Source organism: Bufo bufo, chromosome 1 (genome assembly GCF_905171765.1).
Source record: "Bufo bufo chromosome 1, aBufBuf1.1, whole genome shotgun sequence".
Lineage (NCBI taxonomy): Eukaryota > Metazoa > Chordata > Amphibia > Anura > Bufonidae > Bufo > Bufo bufo.
Window position 1 is genome coordinate 784,284,320 of NC_053389.1, and position 23,207 is coordinate 784,307,526.

Consider the following 23,207-nt stretch of genomic DNA (forward strand, 5'->3'; position numbering starts at 1 on the left):
CAGCGGACACCGTCTACGGAAAAAGTACATTGGATGTCACGGATATTTTTAGGCTGCGCACACGTTAGACAGAAAATGTAGTGCAGATAATGTCGCTGTCTTCAGCGGCCAAACAATTGCAAGTTACTTAGTGCAGGTTGCGCTAAAAATATATATTGCTGCCAGATACAACTATAGTCCTTATAGGACTTTTGGGTCTCTCTAACAAGTAGCAATATTTTAGTTTTTATATTGCAATCCCTACACTATCTCTCCCTTCTGTTCTCCAGCTCTCCCTGACTAAGACTGAGCCGAACACGTGAGATTGGGTGCTATATCGCACCCAATTACGTATTCCGGCTAGCCAATCACTGTAATGCCTGCAGCCAACTCAGCTACTGGCATTACAGTGAAGGGCAGTAGTTACCTGCACGTTTGTTGGTTGCGTAGCAGCCAAAAAACGTGCGGGGAGGAGACTAGAGCATCATGCTCGAGCACAGGCGGTATTCGGCTGAACACCGCGAAGTGCCGAGCCTCGCGATGCTCGAGCCGAACTAGTGTTCGGCCGAGCATGCTCGCCCAACACTACTATCCACAGTATAAATATACAGCTTCCTTGGTGGTCTAGTGGTTAGGATTCAGCGCTCTCACTCCCACGGCCTGCAAAGAATATTTTTTTTTATGTGTGTTTTTTTTTTTAATGATTGATATACATTACTATTAAGAACATGATGTTGGCTGCGTTTATTTCCTTTCACATAATCCCCTCACCTTTTATTAGAAGGTGCATCATTGCTCCTAACACAGTAGTTATTGTCACGGGGCGACAAAGGTGCACTCGGTCTCCCATCAGCCGCAGACCTGCTGCTTAGCTCCGGGAGCGAGGATCTGTGTTTGGCCTCGTTCCCAGGGCAGCTTTGCTAGCTGGGAGGCTCCCTGCTCCTAGGTCTGCCTTGAGCGCCGAGCTGATCACTCGGTGCTCGACTTGTCTGTCTGTCGGTCATGTGACGCTGGCCACCTCACATGACCCTCAGACCCCACTATAAATACAGGCAGCCTGATGGCCACAGGTTGCCTGTTAATTCTAGGTTCCTGGCTATTTGTTGGACTACTGAATACTCACCTGATCCTGTTCCCTGACGTTCCTTTGCCTGCTCCTCCTGTACTACGCATTCCTCCTGGTATTGTGACCTCGGCTCCCACCTGACTACTCTTTGCAGACTCCTCTGGTACTTCTCTACTCTCCTGGTATTTGACCCCGGCTTCTCCTGACCATTCTTTGCTTAACCCTTTGTACTGCGTAGCTCTTTTGGTTCTGACCCGGTCCGTTCACGTTCCGTATTTTGTCTTGTCTGTCTTCCCTGCACATATCCTAAGTAAGGGACTGTCGTCCAGTTGTCCCCCGTCATCAGGACTCGTGAGGCAAGTAGGCAGGGCCAGGGGTGAGGGTGGAGCGCAGTGGTCACTATCCTTCCCCCTGTGTGTGTGTGTACGTGACTGTTACAGTTATGCCCAGTTATGTGCCCCTTCACAGTAGTTATGCCCTGATATGTGCCCCCTCAGAATAGTTATGCCCTGATATGTGCCCATTCACAGTACTTATGCCCACATTGTGACCCCTTTACCATACTCATGCACCCTTCAGTAGTGAGCCCCAGGTTAACTGGGCAGTGTTTGTGGAAGTGCATGACTTCCAATGAAACAATGTTCTAGTAAATACATTGTGTGTCATCATTTCCTATTGATTCAGCACATTTGAGTAAAAAAACAGAGAATGCATATAGTCAGCATTTCATCTAGAAGTATGGACTCTGAGTACAGTGCAAATCAGGAGGGACTGATGGACAAGCAGAGATCAGGTACTGGTGTCATTTCTTTACCTTCTTTACATGTAGCATAATAAGATAGTGCTCATATCTGTTACATCTATGCTCTAGTATGTGTAAGTGTAATCACACTTCAGAGATTTGGTCACTTATTTTGATTTGTTATTGTGAGCCAAAACCAGTAGTGAAACCTACAGAGAGACCGGGTGTTCCTTCTGTGTTTTTGACCCGCACCTGGTTTTACCTCACAATAACTGATCAATACCTTAGATTGTGAGCCCCATTTAGGACAGCTTGATGATATTGTCTGTCAGCGCTGTGGAATATGTCAGCGCTATAGATGTGAGCATAATAAATAAATAATAAAATAAGTGACCAAATCACTGAAGTGTGAACTTGGCCTAACCTGTAACTGCAAATCAATGGCAGCGAATCTGTGGCAGTTCCATCCTGTGTAGACATACTCCCAGGGTACGGTCACACAGGCAGCTTTCCTGATGCAGGTTTGGAAGCCAAAACCAGGAGTGAATTCAAAAAAACATGAGCAGTCGGATCTGTCCTTTAAAGCTGGCCTCCCTTAAAGGGTTTCTATCACTTGGTATGACATAATTAGCTGTCAGACACTAGCGATCTGCTAGTGTCTGCTCTGGCCAACCATCCTACTATAATCACTTGTGGGGCAGCGGTTTTGCTAAAAAACTAACTTTTATAAATATGCTAATGAGCCTCTAGGTGCTATGTGGGCGTCATTAGCACCTAGAGGCTCCGTCTACCTTCATAAACAGTCGCCGCCCAGCGCGTCCCTCCAGCCCGCCCATGTCCTCCTCCGTGTGACGCAGCGGACGAGTTCTCGCGCATGCGCCGTGCGCGGCTGTATTCGGCGCATTTGAGATCTCAGCTCGGAGCAGTCAGACATTCAATGCGCATGCGCCGAATACAGCCGCGCATGCGCATTGAATGTCTGACCGCTCCGAGCTGAGATCTCAAATGCGCCGAATACAGCCGCGCACGGCGCATGCGCGAGAACTCGTCCACTGCGTCACACGGAGGAGGACATGGGCGGGCTGGAGGGACGCGCTGGGCGGTGGCTGTGTATGAAGGTAGACGGAGCCTCTAGGTGCTAATGACGCCCACATAGCACCTAGAGGCTCATTAGCATATTTATAAAAGTTAGTTTTTTAGCAAAACCGCTGCCCCACAAGTGATTATAGTAGGATGGTTGGCCAGAGCAGACACTAGCAGATCGCTAGTGTCTGACAGCTAATTATGTCATACCAAGTGATAGAAACCCTTTAATGATCCACTTTTGATTTTGGCTTCCAAAACTGCATCAGGAAACCTGTCTGTGTGTCAGCACAATATCTATCTATCTATCTATTTATTATCTATCTATCTAATATATCTATCTATCAATCTTATATCTATCAATCTTATATCTATCAATCTCGTATCTATCAATCTCGTATCTATCAATCTCGTATCTATCAATCTCGTATCTATCAATCTCGTATCTATCAATCTCGTATCTATCAATCTCGTATCTATCTATCTATCTATCTATCACCATATCTACTCTATCTATCTAACAGATATCAAATCAAATCAAATAAGCTTTATTGGCAGCACTAAATACATTTTAGCATTGTCAAAGCCAGTGGGAAATAATTGGGTAGGGTTGGGGGATGGGGACAGGGTGGGGGTATAGGAGTCCATGGTATATCAGGCTCCTCTCAGTCTATGGCAGGCAGTAATATATTGTGCTGCAGTGGCCACTGTGTTCTCCTCTTCCCCCAGCAGTATGGAGAGTCTCTCTTCTTCCTCCATGGAGATGAAGTCTAGGCAGAGATCAGACAGTCTCCTGAAGTGAGAATCCCTTACTGCTGAGTATTTGGGGCACCGCCGCAGGAAATGAGCCTTATCCTCCACAGCCTCCTGGTCGCACTGCTGGCACAGTCTGCTCTCCCTGGGCATGTACCTCTGTCAGTGACACCCAGATTTGATGAGCAGGCTGTGGGCGCTCAGTCTGTACCGACTCAGGATCTGTCGGTCTTTTGGATTGGGGAGTTTCTCCAGATATGGGCCAGTTTGTACTCCCTCTGCAGGCTCTGGTATACTGTCAGCTTCTGGGATGTTCGTATACCAGAGCCTGCAGACGCTGATATACTCTTCTTTGCTCTTGTGTATCGTCCTCTGGATTTCGCCCTTTGTCAGGCTATATTGGTTGGTGGCTTGGGCAGGCTGGGTTTGGGTGACTAGTTGCAGGGTGCTTTGATTTTCTGGGGCTTCTTGGTGCAGCAAGGCTTTGTGATGGTAGGAGCTGGGACTGCTGCTATGAAGATGGGCTCTGAATGATTGCGCCCTCTTCTGGACAGCAAAGTAGAGTGGGAATCTGCCCAGTTCTGCTCGACAGACGCTGTTTGAGGTGCTCCTGTGGACCTAGAGAAAGTGTTTGCAGAGTTCTAGGTGGAATAGTTACGTTGGCCCAGAGTCCCACTTTGCCCGGTGGCATACAGGAGGATTGGGGCGATGATGGTGTCAAGGATTGTAAGCCAGACGGTCACTGGTGCCTTAAGATGATACAGACGCCTTCTGATGGCATAGAAGGTTTGGCTCGCCTTGTCTTTCAGTGTTTCCATGGCTTTCTAAAAACTCCCTGATTGGCTGATTTCTAGGCCCAGGTAGGTGTAGCTGTCGGTTTCTGAAATTGGACAGTTGTTTAGCAGGAAGGGAGGACGCACGGCTGCTTTTGATGTTAGTTTTCTTTGGATTGATGGGCAGTGCCCACGTGGTACTGAACTTCTCCAGGATTTTCAGGTTATCTTGGAGACCTTTCTCAGTTGGCTTATCTATCTATCTATCTATCTATCTATCTATCTATCTATCTATCTATCTATCATTAATCACCTTATATCTATCTCATATCTATCTATCTATCTATCTCATATCTATCTATTTATCTAATATCATATCTATCTATCTATCTCATATTTATCTACAGTATATCATATCTATCTATCTATCTAATATCTATCTACAGTACAGACCAAAAGTTTGGACACACCTTCTCATTCGAAGAGTTTTCTTTATTTTCATGACTATGAAGGCATCAAAACTATGAATTAACACATGTGGAATTATATACATAACAAACAAGTGTGAAACAACTGAAAATATGTCATATTCTAGGTTCTTCAAAGTAGCCACCTTTTGCTTTGATTACTGCTTTGCACACTCTTGGCATTCTCTTGATGAGCTTCAGGAGGTAGTCACCTGAAATGGTCTTCCAACAGTCTTGAAGGAGTTCCCAGAGATGCTTAGCACTTGTTGGCCCTTTTGCCTTCACTCTGCAGTCCAGCTCACCCCAAACCATCTCGATTGGGTTCAGGTCCGGTGACTGTGGAGGCCAGGTCATCTGGCGCAGCACCCCATCACTCTCCTACATGGTCAAATAGCCCTTACTTTTAAAGTTTTCCCAATTTTTCGGCTGACTGACTGACCTTCATTTCTTAAAGTAATGATGGCCACTCTTTTTTCTTTACTTAGCTGCTTTTTTCTTGCCATAATACAAATTCTAACAGTCTATTCAGTAGGACTATCAGCTGTGTATCCACCTGACTTCTCCTCAACGCCACTGATGGTCCCAACCCCATTTAAAGGCAAGAAATCCCACTTATTAAACCTGACAGGGCACACCTGTGAAGTGAAAACCATTTCAGGGGACTACCTCTTGAAGCTCATCAAGAGAATGCCAAGAGTGTGCAAAGCAGTAATCAAAGCAAAAGGTGGCTACTTTGAAGAACCTAGAATATGACATATTTTCAGTTGTTTCACACTTGTTTGTTATGTATATAATTCCACATGTGTTAATTCATAGTTTTGATGCATTCAGTGTGAATCTACAATTTTCATAGTCATGAAAATAAAGAAAACTCTTTGAATGAGAAGGTGTGTCCAAACTTTTGGTCTGTACTGTATATATCTTCTATCTCACATCTATCTATCTAGCTAATATCATAGTACATAAGGCCGAAAAAAAGACATTTGTCCATCCAGTTCGGCCTGTTATCCTACAAGTTGATCCAGAGGAAGGCAAAAAAAAATCTGTGAAGTAGAAGCCAATTTTCCCCACTTTGGAGTCGGGAAGGAATTTTTTATTCCCCTAATCAGGCAATCAGAATAACTCCCTGGATCAACGACCCCTCTCTAGTAGCTATAGCCTGTAATATTATTACGCTCCAGAAACACATCCAGGCCCCTCTTGAATTCCTTTATTGTACTCCCCATCACCACCTCCTCAGGCAGAGAGTTCCATAGTCTCACTGCTCTTACCGTAAAGAATCCTCTTCTATGTTTGTGTACAAACCTTCTTTCCTCCAGACGCAGAGGATGTCCCCTCGTCACAGTCACAGTCCTGGGGATAAATAGATGATGGGAGAGATCTCTGTACTGACCCCTGATATATTTATACATAGTAATTAGATCTCCCCTCAGTCGTCTTTTTTCTAAAGTGAATAACCCTAATTTTGATAATCTTTCAGGGTACTGTAGTTTCCCCATTCCAGTTATTACTTTAGTTGCCCTCCTCTGGACCCTCTCCAGCTCTGCTACGTCTGCCTTGTTCACAGGAGCCCAGAACTGTACACAGTACTCCATGTGCGGTCTGACTAATGATTTGTAAAGTGGTAGGACTATGTTCTTATCACAGGCATCTATGCCCCTTCTGATGCAACCCATTATCTTATTGCCCTTGGCAGCAGCTGCCTGACACTGGTTTTTGCAGTATCTATATATCTAATATCTATCTATATATCTATCTTCTATCTCATATCTATCTATCTACAGTATCTAATATCTATCTATTTATCTAATATCATATCTATATATTATCTCATATCTATCTATCTCTATCTATCTATCTATCTATCTCTATCTATCTATCTAATATCTATCTATCTATCTATACCTAATATCAATCTATCTATCTCATATCTATCTCTATCTCATGTCACTGAAAAAATATTTACAAATCCAATACAAAAAAAAAATCAAACCACTGTAGGGAGTTGTCCAAGCTGGTTCAGTGATGATAGAGAAACCAGTCACCATGAAATGTGCAGTCTGTAGGCTGAATGTTATAGAGCAGAAGGAGCTGAGCAGACTGATGTATACTGTAGTCATGTAGTCAGTGATTGAGAGCTTCCATGTATAAATGTGTATACATAGCGAGCTGTCAATCACTGGTGAGACCGCCCACTTGGCTACTGAGCTCAAAAGTAGCAGAGATTTTCATGGATAAATTGTTTTATTGAATCTTTCCCCATAAAACTATATAGCACTCTGCTCAGCTCCTCCTGCTCTATAACATGCTCCATGGTGACAGGCTCAATTTAAAGATAATTAAGAGACTCTTCTACCTTGGAAACCCCAACTACACTACAGAAATCAGTCAATACTTTACAATACTCCGGTTTTCAGTATGTCATTTCCATCGTTATCCTCACTCGCAGTCCCCTGCTATTTGCCATGTATTCAGAGGACTCCTGAGCGCACACACATAATGGAGAGGACTCCTGAGCGCACACACATAATGGAGAGGACTCCTGAGCGCACACACATAATGGAGAGGACTCCTGAGCGCACACACATAATGGAGAGGACTCCTGAGCGCACACACATAATGGAGAGGACTCCAGGACTCATTCCCAGCATGCGCTGCACTGACCGTCTGAGTATAAACATGCACATTATAGATGGGAAATCAGCGTCCTTTAAACCATAGACTGATTACTGTGGTCTAGTTGGTGTTTCTAAGTTGACAGGGCTTTTTAACTACTAAGATATTAATTGGAGTCATCGGTCCTTGTCAACTGCAGAGGGTAGAAAGTTCCTTAAAGGAGTTGTCCATTTTGTTTAAAAAATAAAATAAAAATTATAATCCCCGTCATTTCCAGTCTTCCCAACTGGGCATTATTTCTCGACTGCAACATTGACGAGCCATATACCTCACGTCTCAGCTACAGGATCTGATAAGACTGCCAAAATCACTAGTTCATGGTGAGCTCAAGATGTGCCCGGCAACGCTCTAAAACTTTATACCACAATCACATCCAGGAAAATATCCCGGGCACAATCTGGAGAGCTATCTGTCTGTCTATCTATCTGTCTGTCTATCTATCTAATTTTTATCTATGTAATATCTATCTATCACATGGAGAGCTACTTTCTCCCAGAAAACATCCTTCCATGTACCTTATGTGGCACCTGAGCCCAAAGTGCATTGAGAGGGCACCATTCATGGGGAGGGGCCAGTTCAAAACGGTGGAGTCTGAAAAGTGGGTGGGTAAATAGACAACCTCATATCTTCTGGGAGCCAACCTTCACAACTTGTCAGGTCTGAGTTTACATCTACCCGAGTCAACTATGTTCCTTCACTTTCCTGGTCTTTTTACAGGAGATATGTGGTCATACATCAAGGAAAGACCTGTGATCATCACATATGGACTGCTGGCACTTTCATTTATCCTGGTTATTGTCCTCTTCGCAACTGTCCACTCTCAGAGTTAGTAATTCTTGTTCATACATTATCTGCAAGGTGATTCTGTGGAGCAATGTAACTGTGCTAATAAATATGATAAAAACTTAATAAAAATGTTTTTGTAAAACAAAACTAAACCACCTCCCCCAAATTGCATTTTATTCGGTAAAAGTCTTTATTATGGACAAAAAGAATACCATAAAAACCTATGAAAATTTTGTAGCTTCGCATCTGAAATGACCGTCCTATAAAATTATGTCATTTAAGCTACAGGCACACGACCATTGTGTGTTTTGCGGTCCGCAAATTGCGGATCCGCAAAACACGGATACAGGCTGTGTGTGTACCGCATTTTGTAGATCAGCCGGACGCCCTTTGTTAAAAATGCCCCAAAACGTTCAAGAATAGGACATGTTCTATTGTTTTTGTGGGGCCTCGGAATGGACATATGGATGCATGCAGCATACGGTTTTGTGGCCCCATTGAAATGCATTGGTCCGCATACGATCCGCCAAAGTGCGTATCAGATGCGAACCAAAAATATGGTCTTGTGAATGCCCCCTTAACCTGTGTGGTGGACGGCATAAAATAAAAATACAATGCCAAAACTACTGTTTTCTGTTCATCCCAGCTCTCAAAAACATGGAATAAATCGCGAACAAAAAGTTGCACAGTTCCATTGATTGTAAAAATAAAAAAGTTGCCACTTTTAGAATATGGCAGCACTTTTAAAACAGTAAATTTTTTGTAGTAAAGTGGTAAAACATATAAAAAAAACTATATTAATAACGGCTCTCCATAATCGTAATTAAAAAAAAAAATTACAGTTGACGTCAATTATAATAAACAGTGAAGATTGTGGAATTTTATTTTTTTCATTCTGCCTTCCATAAAATGGATTTTAAAAAAGTAATCAAAAAGACCTATGTACTCCAAAATGGCACCAATGAAAACTACAACTTGTCCCCCCCACCCAAAAAAAACAGCTCCCTCGACGTCAAAAAATGTTGCAGCGCTCAGAATATGATAATAAATATTAATGTAATAAAATAAATTTTTTAAAAGGGCATTTATTGTTCAAAACTAGTAAAGCATAAAAAATACATAAATATGATATTGCCGGAATCGTACTGAGCAAATCGAGTTGCTGTATCCGAACCCGATTCTATTAAAAACTACGTTAAGAATATGGCCCCCGTCCCTACTGTAAAATTGATAGCCTCTAGGGAGGTCTTTCCGAAGTTTCAGCAAATATGGCGAGACTTACTTCATCTCGTGTCAGTTCGCTTGACGGTGGTATTGGTTATCCGCCGTCCGACCCCTAACCAGAACCCCGCTCTATTCACTCCAACCCCATGTCCCAACCTCCCCCATACCTCTTTCAACATGCCCCAAAATGACACACGGACACCAGGCTTGGAATAAATCGGCCACAGCAGCCGTCTTTTATTAACATATAAACATAACAAATAATAAATAACAATTCCCCCCCCCCCCCCGAGGGGAAGTCCTTGAAGCCCCCAAACAACCGCAAATACTCCAGTGGGTGAGCCATCTTGCTTCCAGCCGTTGTCCTCCAGCTCAGAAGCACCACTGAATGGCCCCTTTTAAATCCGTCACCACTGGGAGTCCAGCCCCAACCATGGAGCCCTCCCAGCATCCTCCTCTGTAAATATGACCAACTTCAAGGACCTCCCCCCCGCCACCAACGCACAGACTTGACCACCTTAAGTCTGCGCGTTCCTCCACAAACGCAAGGCTACTTCAATCCCTTCCTGGATTGCAAGGCTCCACATGTCCAAGCCGACCGCATTCAAATGCACACCGTCTGCCCGCCAGAACCCCCCTACCCCCTTTTCAAGCTCCAAATGCCTCACCGCCACCGCACCATTCCTGGCCATGAACCGACCCATTGCCCGGTTCACCTTAACCCGTGCCCTATTGACACCTACCACTGAACGATATCGGACCAAACCGTCACCATCTGCGGGAACAAGGCCCACAACCGCAGCAAGTCAAACTTCATCCCTTGCAACAACTCGCGGAACGGCCGCGCCACCAGGTCATTATCTCCCACGTGCAGAACTAAGACCTCGGGTGCCCTGTCTTGCCTTACGAACCTATGCACCTCCGGCAACACCCCAGCCCAAACCATACCTCTTCGCCCTAGCCATCTCACCACCGCCACGGACCTCGAGAACCCCAGTTGCTGACCGTCCGGCCGAACCGCTGCCCGGACAGCCCCCCAAAAGACATAAGAATGTCCGAGGATCCAAACCAGGGCCGGCACTGCATCTGTAACGAAAACAAACCCAAAGACAAACAATAATGACATTGCATAACACCAACCATCTATCCTACCCCATCCCCCGCCGGCCGTTCCTTTACAGACTATGCAACCGAATGTACTATCTAAACCGCACAGACTCCCACCGCCCAATCCTTTTTATAATCTCGTCGCTCAACCCCCACCTAGCCGCCTCCGTTGCCGCTCCAATTCTAAAAGAATGACTCGAGTACCCCTCAGGCCCCAAGCCCAACCTAACCAGACATTTTGAAAAAACCGCCGCAAACTGAAAACGCGACAAAAAGGAATCATCCTCATGCACCAGCAACGGCAACATCCCACTCCTCTTATCCCCCCAGTAATCCCTTAGACTCCCCACCGGGCACATGGCGCAATCCGGGACCTCAAACAATACTACTCTCCGCCCTCGACCTTCCGCATCCGTTTTGGACCGGCGAATAACGAACTCCAGCCTGTCTTGGAACAGCTCCACATCCGCTCTCTGCAACCCCCCAGCCTTCCGCACTGACGGACTCACCAACTCCCCCACCCTTAACGCCCCAAAAAACGCCAAGGAAAACGCCAACCGGAACAACCGAACCTCTGAGGCGGAAAAACACACCACCCCCAGCTGCTCCCCCAATTTCAACAGCAACCCGAAGGGCACCGGTCTCCTATTATCCCCCCCCCGTACACTCCCTTCGCCACCCCTTCAATGCCCGCATTACCAAAAATGATTTAGTCACATCCGGCCGCTGCCTACACTTAAAACCGAATGCCAATCCGGCCATGCAACTATTCATTTTCGCCACCAACCACCCCTCTTCTCTACAGTGCCCCACAAACAACAACATCGGGACTTCTAACTCCCCTTCCCCCACCCCCAACTTACTGCACCAATCCTCCCAGTACTGCCACGATCTCTGGTACAACTCCCACGTCCTAGGTGCCAGCGACGCCTGAATAAGACTTGCTACCGTTCTTCCAGTACCTCCCATAGACAACTCGGGCATTCCCTCCCAAACTCCTCCGCGTCTGGAGCCAACTGCCGGAAACGGTCCCACTGTGAACGAGAAAGAGCGTCAGCTATGCCGTTATCCACTCCCGGCACATGCACCGCCACCACCCATGCATTGATCAACAGACACTCCAACACCAACCGTTGTAACAACCTCACCACCAACTCCGACGAAGCAGACAACCCATTTATCGCTTGCACCACCCCTAGGTTATCACAGTGGAACCGAACCTTCCTATCTCAGAACGTGTCACCCCACAACACTACCGCCACTACAATTGGGAACAGCTCCAACAAAGCCACGTTCTTCACCCAGCCTCGCTCCACCCAACTGTCAGGCCACCGACCCGCACACCACTGCCCCCGGCAATAGACCCCAAAGCCCATACTGCCCGCTGCATCCGAAAACAACTCAAAATCGAAAGAATTCACCACATCACCCATAAACAACGAGCGACCGTTATAACGTTCCAGAAAAGAACTCCACACCCTCAAGTCCGCTCTCAACTCCTTACCAAAACGCACATAATGATGTGGCGAAACCACCCCCCCCCCGTCGCCATAGCCAATCTCCTACAGAACACCCTCCCCATAGGCATGATCCGGCAAGCAAAATTGAGCTTTCCGAGCAGCGACTGAAGCTCCCGCAACTGTAGTTTTTTCAAACGAGACGCCCTCGCCACCTCCCCCTTCAAATCCTCTAACTTATCCAAGGGCAACCTACACTCCAACCTAACCGAGTCAATCACTATCCCTAAAAAACTCAATTCCTTAACCGGCCCTACCGTCTTGTCCGTAGCCAACGGGACCCCAAAAACCCCAAACAACGACTCCAAGGTATGCAACAATAAGGCGCACACCCTTGAACCCGACGGACCAATACACCAGAAATCGTCCAGGTAATGAATGATAGATTCACACCCAGACGAGTCCGCCACCGCCCATTCTAAAAATGAGCTAAACGCCTCGAAATACGCACAGGACAGGGAGCAGCCCATAGGCAGGCACCTGTCCACAAAAAACTCCCCCCCCCAATAACATCCCAACAAGTGTAAACAGTCTGGGTGTACCGGCAGCAACCGAAACGCCGCCTCAATGTCAGTTTTTGCTAACAGCGCCCCCCTCCCAAACTTCTTAACCCACTGCACTGCCGCATCAAACGAGGTATAGACCACCGAACACAAGGCGGGGTCTATACCGTCGTTGACCGACGAACCTTTCGGAAAAGACAGATGATGAATAAGCCGAAACTTATTCATCTCCTTCTTCGGAACCACCCCTAATGGTGACACCCGTAAATTCGGCAACGGTGGAGCCGAAAAGGGGCCCGCCATCCTGCCTAAACTGACCTCCTTGCCCAGTTTCTCAGCCACCACCTCCGGATGCTCCAACGCTGACCTCAAATTTTTCTTAACCAAAACCCCTTCACCCTGAACAAACGGGATCCGAAAACCAACTGAAAACCCTTCCCACAACAAAGCCGCCGCCTCCCTATCCGGATACCTGTCTAGAAACGGGCCCATCCTTCCCAGACGTACCGGCGTCTCCCCCTTTGCTATTAAAATCCCCCCCTCTCTGTCTGTTCCCCCTAAAGCACCTCGCTGCACCGTGAGCCCCCCCACACACTGAGCACTCGTGCTTGAATTTGCACTTTGCTCCGAATTTACATGTTCCATTATTGAATGCGAAACATAGCCCCTTTGCTGACGCTGACGCAACATTAGACTGCCCACTACCTCCTGCCTCCCCCCGAAAGGACTGACCCTGTCTCACCGGAGCAGTAACCTTCAACCACAAAGCTATATCTTTGTGATCCCACCTAATCTCAGGCCGCACCGCCTTCCGCTGCCGGAACTGTTCATCGTACCGCAGCCACGCTATACCCCCATACACCCTATATGCCTCCCCAACTGCATCCAGATAACAGAACAACGCCGAACAGCACTCCGGCGCCTTCTCCCCAATTACGCTCGCTAATATCGCGAACGCCTGCAACCAGTTTGCAAACGTCCGCGGTATTAGGCGATACCTCCGCTTCTCTTCCTCCTCCTTCTTACCCTCATCCCGTCTCACCCTATCCAAGTTAAATTTGTCTAGGGGAAGCAAAGAAAAAATCTCTACATACTCCCCCCTCCAAATCTTCTCCCTCACCTCCTGCTTCAAATGAGCCCCCAATGGGCCCTCAAAGCACACATAAACCTCTCCCCTTGCCCTATCGTCTAACCGCACCGTCTCCGCCTCCACCGCACCCCCCGCCTGCGTCTGCACCGACGACATTGCAGACCCTCCACTCACACTGGCCCCCCCAACCGCGCTCGCGCCCCCAGAGGGCCCAGACACCCCCCACGCTGGTAACGGAGACGCCCCCCCCATACCCCATCCCGCAAGCAAACCTGCCAGCCCCCCCAACAACTGGCCTAAACCCCTGCTAACATCTACTGGGGACCCCCCAACACCCCCAGCCCCCCCAACAAACTGTGCTAACGTTCCCCAAGAGGCCTCACCTGGCTGCCTGGGTGCTGTGTCCCCACCAGCCGACAATCCGGACTCCAGCTGATCTCTCCTCTGCGTTGCCGCCTCATCTGCAAGTCCCCTAGCCAGGCTCAGGCTAGAGACGTTAGACCCTCCATCTTCTTGAGCTGCGATGGAGTGGGCGGGGCTTCCTCTTCCTTGTGCAGGCCTCACCGATGACAGGGGCCTGCTGCCAGACACCGGAACAACTGCAGCAGCCCCGCTCCTCCCGCTGACCTGACCATGCCGAGGGGTCTCAACCTCCGCTCCAGTGGTGACAACCCCCGCAACTGGTCCTTCACCCACGACGTCCACCGCCGCAGAACGAGGTGACCGGGCCCGGCCACCTCGCAGGCTCCGCCTACTATTCGGATTCCTCCCACGCCGGGGAGTGCTGGAGGAAGCGTTCCCCGCCGACCCCCGGTGTGAAGGGTCCCTGGAGGGGCTCCGCTTGCGGCGCTGAGCCTTGGGAGGGGGCTGGGCAGACTGAGAAGCCTGCGGGCTATAGCGCGCCGGCGGCCTGGCCCGCCGCGGCCGGATTAACACTGGCTGAGGCCCAGCTGGAGCCTCAGCCGCCCCCTGGAGCATCTGCTGTACCTGCGCCTGGATCCAGTCGGCGCCGCAGACCTCCGCTGCTGCCCTCAGACGAGCAATGGTTTCCTCTAGCTGCTCCATCTCGGTTACCAGCCACACAGTAAGGTACCAGCTCTTTTCTAGATCCTGACAAAATGGCCCCCGGTCTCCCCTCAGCTACTCTATTTAACCCCTTGGCCACACCTCCACGCTTAAACCAACCAATCCCCCCACTTTCCACAATTCCTCCTCCCATCCCCTCTAACTCCACCTAACCTACACACTGGGGTCTCCCTAAACCAAACCCCCGTCATGATGCCCTCCCCTAAGGCTGCGCCCCCAGTCCGGCCATGACTTATTCGCATAAATTACTGTATCAAAATAAAAGCTGAAATCGGCTTCATTAATGAGGCGCAAAGCCGAGTTTCGCTTAATATTTTGATGTTTTTTCATTTTCCTACGAATAAAAGTTTATCATTTAAGCTATGGACATAGAAAATGAATCCCATGAAAAACAAGCCCACCTACTGCTACAAAGACTGAAAAATACTAAAGTTACGGCTTTTGGAGTGCAACAAAGAAAAAGTTGCTTTGTCCTAAATGTCCAATATAGGCCAGTCCTAAAGGGGTTAAAGAGCCTTGAAACATGACCCATTTTATCAATCAACACACCCATCTTGAGAGGAAGTCAGAAAACTTCCTTTCATCCAGCAAGTTTCTTCTGTTGTCAGGCGGCTTCGCTCCCATTCAGAAATGACTCCTTGTCTTGTAAACACAGGAAGGACATTTGGTGGCTGAAGATTGCTGGCCAGAAGGGACACATAGTCTTGCGTAGTCATTGTAAGAGTAAGACAACAGGGTGCGACCATGTATATTAACCGGCTGGAACCAAATTGTTGATTCAATGCTCATTGTTTAAAAGGCATCTGTCAGTCGATTTGTACCTAGGAACCTGTGCGCTTGGCATCTGAAGGCATCTGTGTTGGTCCCATGTTCCTATGTGCCCGCATTCATTGCTGAGGAAAATTATGTTTTAATATATGCAAATGAGCAGGGATGCACCTAGCCTGAGGCGAAAACTGAAACAGCACCCTTCCCCCCAATGCCAATTGTTTAACCTAACCCCTTTGCCACAATGAAAGTGCTCGTTGCCCATGGCCCTTCCGCTGCCCCTACCTGGTGCTGCCTGAGGCGATAGCCTCATCTTGCCTCATTGGTGGTGCACCCCTGCAAATGAGCCTCTTTGAGCAACGGGGTGTTGCTGTTACATCTAGAGGCTCTGCTCTCTCTGCAACTGCCGCACCCTCTCCACTTTGATTGACAGGGCCGGACAGTAAAAACATCATCATGCCTGGCCCAATCAAAGTGGAGAGGGCGTGGCAGCTGCAGAGAGAGCAGAGCCTCTAGATGTAACGACAATTGAAAAACGGTTGACAGATGCCCTTTAAAGGGTTTTCCAGAACTTAGACATTGATGGCCTTTTCTCAGGACAGGTCATTAATATTCAGATTGGTAGGGGTCCGACTCTGAATTTGTGGGCAGTTGCTGGCAGAAGAAACAATGCAGTGGATAGAAGGCACCGTCCACTGTGTAGTTTCCGCTGCTGGCGTACTGCGGGTCAACTACAATTCACTTGAATGGGATCTGAGCTGCAGTACCCGGCACGGCCACTACACAGAGGATGGAACCTTGTGCTTCCGGCTCCGTCCACTGTATAGTGTGAGAAGGCATCAGAGCTCACAGTAGCGCCCACTGAAGTAAATGGTGCTGAGCTGTGATACCAAGCATAGCCACTGTACAGTGTACGGCGCTGTACTTGGTGAGCTGAGATAAGGCCATGCCGCTACTGCAAGCTCCTGTGCCTTCTCAAACAGCTGATCGGTCAGATTCCCCACCAGATACTGATGACCTATCCTGATACTGATGACATTATTTGCAGTCACACCTTCATGATAATTTACCACTAACGGGCGAGAAACATTTTTGAAGCATGAAGCCTAATGACTGTCAGGAGCCACAAGTATAACAATATTTTAATGAATTAATCTTTCCTCTTAGATTTCACACCAGAAAGGAAAGAGTTGGCGAGCAAGGATGACATTCTCGGCCTGAACATCACTGGTAAGACGTCATGATGCCCTCTTTTGATAATGCAGTAGGTTATTTTCTTAAAGGGAATGTATTGCCTCAACTTTTTTATTAACTAAAATGATAAAACACAGAAAAGGCGGTATCTTACACTGCACAGAAGTGAAGCCCAAGAGGATGGTTTTGCGACATTGTGTGACTTTCTTCTCAACACTGGGGGGAGGTCAGTGTGAGAAACTAAAGGAGCATTTAGATGCACCAATAATCGTCCTGCTTATCAGGACCTACCAGGTCCTACGAATGGTCATTCCCAATCATCTGGCCGTCTAAATGTTCCGCTGATCCCCGGATGAACGAGCGAAATGCTCGTTCATCGGGTGATCCTGTCGCTCGTGCAGGCACCACTGATCATGGCTTCTGAGTGGTTGGTTGTGCTGTCAATCGGCTGCTCAGTCGGCCCTTCTAAATCTACCCTAAGAATCCTTTTAGATGGCCTGATACGGGGCCCATACCAGGGGCTGATCATTGAATATAAGCCAATTGCTGTTTATTTATACTGGCCAATGTATACAATATGGGGAATAAATGATCGCTACTATGATCGTTCGCCCCCCTTACACTTTATATACAGTATGGCTGCATCAGCGCAGCAGGGAATATCAAGACTGAAATACAAAAAGGCCTTCTTGATAAATGTCCCTCATGCTTTGGTACTGACATTTTGGCTCTTCTTTTTTTTTTTTTTACAAAAAACAAACAGAATATGAGTAAAATAAATGCATCATGTGGGCCTCAAACTATCCACTGAGCTCCATTATGCTCCTGGGAAAGTGAGCTAGGCTCAACCCCTTACAGATAAACAATGGAAATCAGCCTTAACCTTCATTTCGAAGAGTTTCAAATGTGCATTACATTGCGAATCCCTTATGAAAACCGTACTGAGGTGGTATTACACACCAGATCGTCTGAGCTTTATTTTTCCAGGAGCATCACACCTATGTTGGAGGGGCTGCGGTCAAAGGGGCACATTGTACCACATCCTTTGGTCATGCCCTCTTTTAGAGCACATATGGAGAGAGACGCTTTCTCTTGGCTCTGATCTGCTAGGGTGCCAGCTGATCCCTTCACCTTCATTGGCTTTACTAATGATTGATATGGATGATATCCCCCGAAATTTCCGTGTGGTTTTGGGAAACCTCTTCTTGTCAACCAAACTGGCGATCACCCAGAAATGTAAAACCCCAGACACCCCACACCTAGCGGAAATTCTTCATAAATTAAACTCCACCTATATACATGAAAAAAACTGGGCATTCCTTCTCTAAGTTCGCAGGGGTGTGGAGTTCCTGGAGTAAATCTAAGTATGTAACTCATTCCTTAGACTAAACTTTTTCGGGTACAGGAGTGAATTATTGTATGAGAAATGATAACCCTACCTTCAGAATGTATATCCCGCCTTCCCTCCCCCCCCCACCGGTTATGTTCTGTACGTAGGTTTGTTGTACATGTCTATTCACCATATGCTACGAACCAATGTGGCTCTGTGAACGCACTGATAAGTTTGTAAAACGTATGCTCTGCAATCGAAATACAAATAAAAACGATTAATTAAAAAAAAACAATCCACTGAACATGGGTGGATATGGACATGTGTATGATGGGAACATGGAGCAGATTTTTGGGCATCTCCTATTTACTGAAGGAGGATGGGAGGGTGGTCAATCCATAAAACATTCCCAAAGTCCAGAGAACATGGTGCACGTAAACAGACTGTACGGTTGGGGAAGGTGGTTACATAGGCCAAGCATTCAGCTATCTAGTGCCTATGTCTCACTTTAGGTCTCATAAACAGAAGGGTGGGTGGACAGTTTTATCGAAATACCCTCTATAGTTTTGAAGTAACCACATTGTCTTGTTTTTCCCCCTCTCTTCCAGTTAATTCATTGACAGAAAAGATGAAAGAAATAGAGCGCGCTGCAAAAAGTAAGAATGCACTAATACAAAGGGCAGATTTCTAAATGTACAACATACGTAACAGTCAAGTAAGAGGCTCCTGAGAAGCATCGGAGAGAGACTTCATCCATAATTGATCACAGAGCTCAGGCTTACAGCATTTGGAGGGGTGTGACGAGGCCTAACTTATTTGTTGCAAATAGTGTTGAGTGAATCGAGCTTAGGATCATAGATCCGAAGTCAATTCTCTCAACCACTTTGTTTTAATGCTGTACGGAGGCAAAATTCGATTCACACGAAGTCGCGCAAGGCTTCGGTAATCAGGTAATAGTTCAAATTAGGTACCGAATGGTGCCTCCGTACCAAACCTGACTTTGCATTCCTAATTTAAACTGTTTAAAAAGATGTAGGACTGATTGCTAAATTCGTTCTCCGAAGTCTCGCGCGACTTTGGGTAAATTGAATTTTGCCTCGACTGAGGTGATACATTTTAATACTGTACGGAAAAATGTCTTCGTACAGTATTAAAACAAAGTGTTTGAACAAATCGAATTCGGATCTGTGATCCAAAGATCGATTCGCTCAACTCTAGTCGCAACTGAGCAAAATGTTTACCACTGCTGGAGATGGTCTGATGGACTGTTAACAGTCTGACTGGAGATATGAGGGTACGGCCACACATTCAAGTTTTTTTATGCACTTTTTGAAGCCAAAATTAGGTACTGCATGATAAAAGAACAGAAAGTATTAGAGGGGTTTACCAATTTACATCAACATCCAGTAAGATAATCATTTATGGAGGTAGCTGTAATTTTGTAATGAATTTCTTCACCTTTCTTTCTCCTATCTTCCGTTCTGGTCTGGAGTTTATCCTCAGCATCGAGGAGACACAATGCCCAGAGAAATTATCACTCCTTGTATTAGCGATCGTCGGGGGTCTTAGGACTCGGTGATTTCTCACCATGACATTTCAAACGTTTTATAAAAGTACAGCTGCACCTAAAACAATCATATTTCAGAATATTTCACCATCTTTATTTCAGAGAAAGGCATGTGTGACGCTGGTTGGCAACTGTTTGACAGCAAATGCTACTTCTTCTCAAACACCAAGTCTAACTGGTATAGATCCAGGACCATGTGCGTAATGAAGAACGCTGACTTAGTTGTAATTAACAATGAAAACGAACAGGTGAGATGTCAATTAAATATCAAATTATCTTTAAGGGGGCCCCTACACAGAGCAGCCAGGCCGCCGAAACCGTATGCAGGTTACTATTAATTTCCAGGCTGTACCTGTGATTACAACGTAAACCTTGGAAAGTACAAGGGCAGCCCAACAATTAGCAGTCATCCCTGTGGAGCTGATATGTTCTGTAGTCCTTGGAGAAAGGTCCTCCAGTACTGGTTGTGCCTGTCCTCATGGCTTCTGGGTGGCGAGACCCTGGGGGGGCATTTATGTCTCTGATATGAGACCCCCTCTTATGTCACTGTGTATATGAACAGTATTTCAGTACTGGTATTTAGTTTGGCTTTGTGTTGTACCATGACTGTAGAGTATTTTTGTAGGGTAGTGGTGACAGCTTTGGTATTTTACAACATCGCTACATGGCAGTGTTTTTTGGGCACCATACTGTATGGCACTGTGGAATAATTATTTATATACCGTATGGCAGTATATCAGATAGAGTGGGGCTCTGACTGTAAAAACCACAAGAGCACTTTCCATTGTAAGACAAGTCTTGAATGACTGTTGGATCTCGACCTCAGGTATACAATACAGATCTTGATGATCTTTCTATTATACTTCTAACTTTACTTTCCATACTATCCATACAGTCTGTGAGAAAATGATTGTTTTTGGTCCATCAAAAAAAGCATTCATACCTTTTGAGTTGTGTATGAACTAAGGTTCAACCTTTATTTTCCTTATCTACTCCTACAGAGGTTTATCAAGGGTGTAGCTGGGAGCACATCTTACTGGATTGGCCTAACTGACTCAGAGGTGGAGGGAAATTGGACATGGGTCGATGGAACAGACTACAAAACATCGTACAAGTAAGCGTTCCATTCCACTGATTATCTGTCTACTAAGAACGGTGGGTTGGTCAACAGTCTAATGTGTGTGCGGGAGCTCCCGAATCTCCCTCAACAGATGATTTATGGGAGAGAAATATGGGGAAAAAAAGAATATTTCACACAATCCTTGTGTACTCCCTGGAGATAAGCCACCGCCAGAAGTGTCCGCCTTCTCCTCATTGAGTACAAATACATGTTTGCCCGATTTCGAACATGTATGTGTATGGGGGAGCTGGGAGAGGTAACTGTCAGCCAATAAATCGTTGGGCCAACAGTTATTGAATGTTCCAGCCTGCGGAATGATTGTGGGGGCCCTGTACATACTGTAGCACTGCATTCTTATCCACTTGAGATAGGCCATCAATATTTGAGCAATGGGGGAAGGGGGGCAACTTTCAGGATACCAGCCAAACAGCACGATGATTAGGGAGATAAGACTGAGGCTGTGTTTGGTACTACAGCCAAGTTCAAGTCACTTGGGATAGGCCATGAATATTTAGTCTCAGAATACACCCTTAGTACATGCTCACATGTAACGGAAATGCTGTGGATTTGTTGATGCAGAGTTTCCACTGCAGAAGATCCTGAGATCCTCCCCATGTGGCCTTACCCTACAAACCCCTTACAATGGTATAAAATAACAAAAGGAGTAGTCATCACTAACCCTTTTCTACTCCCATGCATGTTCCGCCGCTCCAGCAATGTTATTTTAAACTTACATGTGACCACTGAATACAGTCACTGACCACAGGGCTGACCTCAATGGCGTCAACATATCACCTCTAGAACCAAGGATTGGCTGTGTGACATTTCGTCATGTCATGTCATCTCTGGGTCAATGAGAGACGAGGGAAGTGCTGGCGTAGGATGAGCAGGGACTTGGTATGGTATTACTATTTGGTTATTTTATACCATTATAAGCAGCTTGTAATACATTTCATGGGTTGGGAAATCCCTGTAAAGGGCAACTAAACCTTTGCTGAAAAACTAAAGTACAGAAGCACTGGCCAGAGTGCTCTGCCTCTTCTGCTATCCTCTGTTCTGCTCAGAGTGCTCTGCCTCTTCTGCTATCCTCTGTTCTGCTCAGAGTGCTCTGCCTCTTCTGCTATCCTCTGTTCTGCTCAGAGTGCTCTGCCTCTTCTGCTATCCTCTGTTCTGCTCAGAGTGCTCTGCCTCTTCTGCTATCCTCTGTTCTGCTCAGAGTGCTCTGCCTCTTCTGCTATCCTCTGTTCTGCTCAGTTTTTTGAGCATGTGCAGTACAGATCCAATATGCTTCCTAAGAATCCGTACTCCACACTCTAAAAACAGAAATGATGATGTAAGCTGAAGGGGCAGAGTTCTCTGAGCAGCACTTCTGCCCCTTCGTTTGTTCAAAAAAGTTTTAGTTGCCCTTTAACTTCTCCTGTATAGTGTTATTAGGCAGGCGCTTTCATAATTTTGCCTTCTTATTGCAGGTCCTGGAGGCCAAACGAGCCCAATAGTTCGGGAGGTAATGAAGACTGTGGCCAACTTTGGAAGGATGGAAATTGGAATGACGTAGCCTGCCATGATTCCAACACTTATACCATCTGCGAGAAGAAACTCTGAATTTCCATTGTCCTCATGGACAGTCATTATAAATATCTACACTCATTACAACTCAGAGATTTTTATGAATATATCATTATGTATATAGTTTTAGAATCTGGTGACTGCTGGGATACAATGAAATGTTGTGGACAACTGATAATAGAACATGTAACTGAGATATGTCTGATCTTTATTTTCTATATTAAAGAAATATCTGATAAGTGGATTTCTGTATGCCAGTTTTATATGTGGACTATCCCCCAACATAAGCTGGTAATGATAGAAAAGAAGCATGTGCTATAAAAGCCAACTCCTGTGGCCAGGGGTGGACATACTGCATGAGGAATCTGTGAAACTGCTTGGCCTGCTTAGTAACATATAAGGGACTACATGCATTTCCATGCTTGTCTCACAAGGAATGGTAGATTGGCAAACCAGTGTGGGATTTTCTGGAGAACCAAGAGCTAGGTGGTCTAAGGCTAGCCGAAATATAATCAAATTGGCTCTTGGAAAACAAAAAGCTCACACACGATCGACAGGGACCCTCAATTGTCAGAGTCTGACCCTGTCACCAGCTGCTCTTGTGGCCCTGTCTGTCTCTACCTAAAATTGATCCAGGCCCCACACTCGACCCCTAAATTAATTCAGACCCCAGACTAGACCTCAAAATTAATTCAGACCCCAGACCAGACCCCAAAATGAATTCAGAGCTATGACCAGAGCCCTAAATTAATTCAGACCCCAGACTCTAAACTTAAAGGGGTTCTGCACTTTGTTTTTACTGATCAACTA

At 46.3% G+C, this 23,207-nt stretch overlaps 1 protein-coding gene across 2 annotated transcripts; it reads left to right on the forward strand.

Moving 5' to 3' along the window:
* The first annotated feature begins 1,794 nt into the window (after positions 1-1,794).
* LOC120986365 (hepatic lectin-like) lies at positions 1,795-22,641 on the forward strand. Of its 2 annotated transcripts, XM_040414895.1 has the most exons (7): positions 1,809-1,838; positions 8,257-8,364; positions 16,788-16,850; positions 18,753-18,800; positions 19,814-19,959; positions 20,713-20,825; positions 22,301-22,641. In XM_040414895.1, exons 1-7 carry the CDS (start codon positions 1,820-1,822, stop codon positions 22,431-22,433), a joined length of 630 nt encoding a protein of 209 aa, XP_040270829.1. In that variant the 5' UTR covers positions 1,809-1,819; the 3' UTR covers positions 22,434-22,641. The 2 variants fall into 2 exon arrangements, with proteins under 2 accessions (XP_040270830.1, XP_040270829.1); XM_040414896.1 differs by lacking the exon at positions 8,257-8,364 and having other exon boundaries at positions 1,795-1,838.
* The last annotated feature ends 566 nt before the right edge of the window (positions 22,642-23,207 follow it).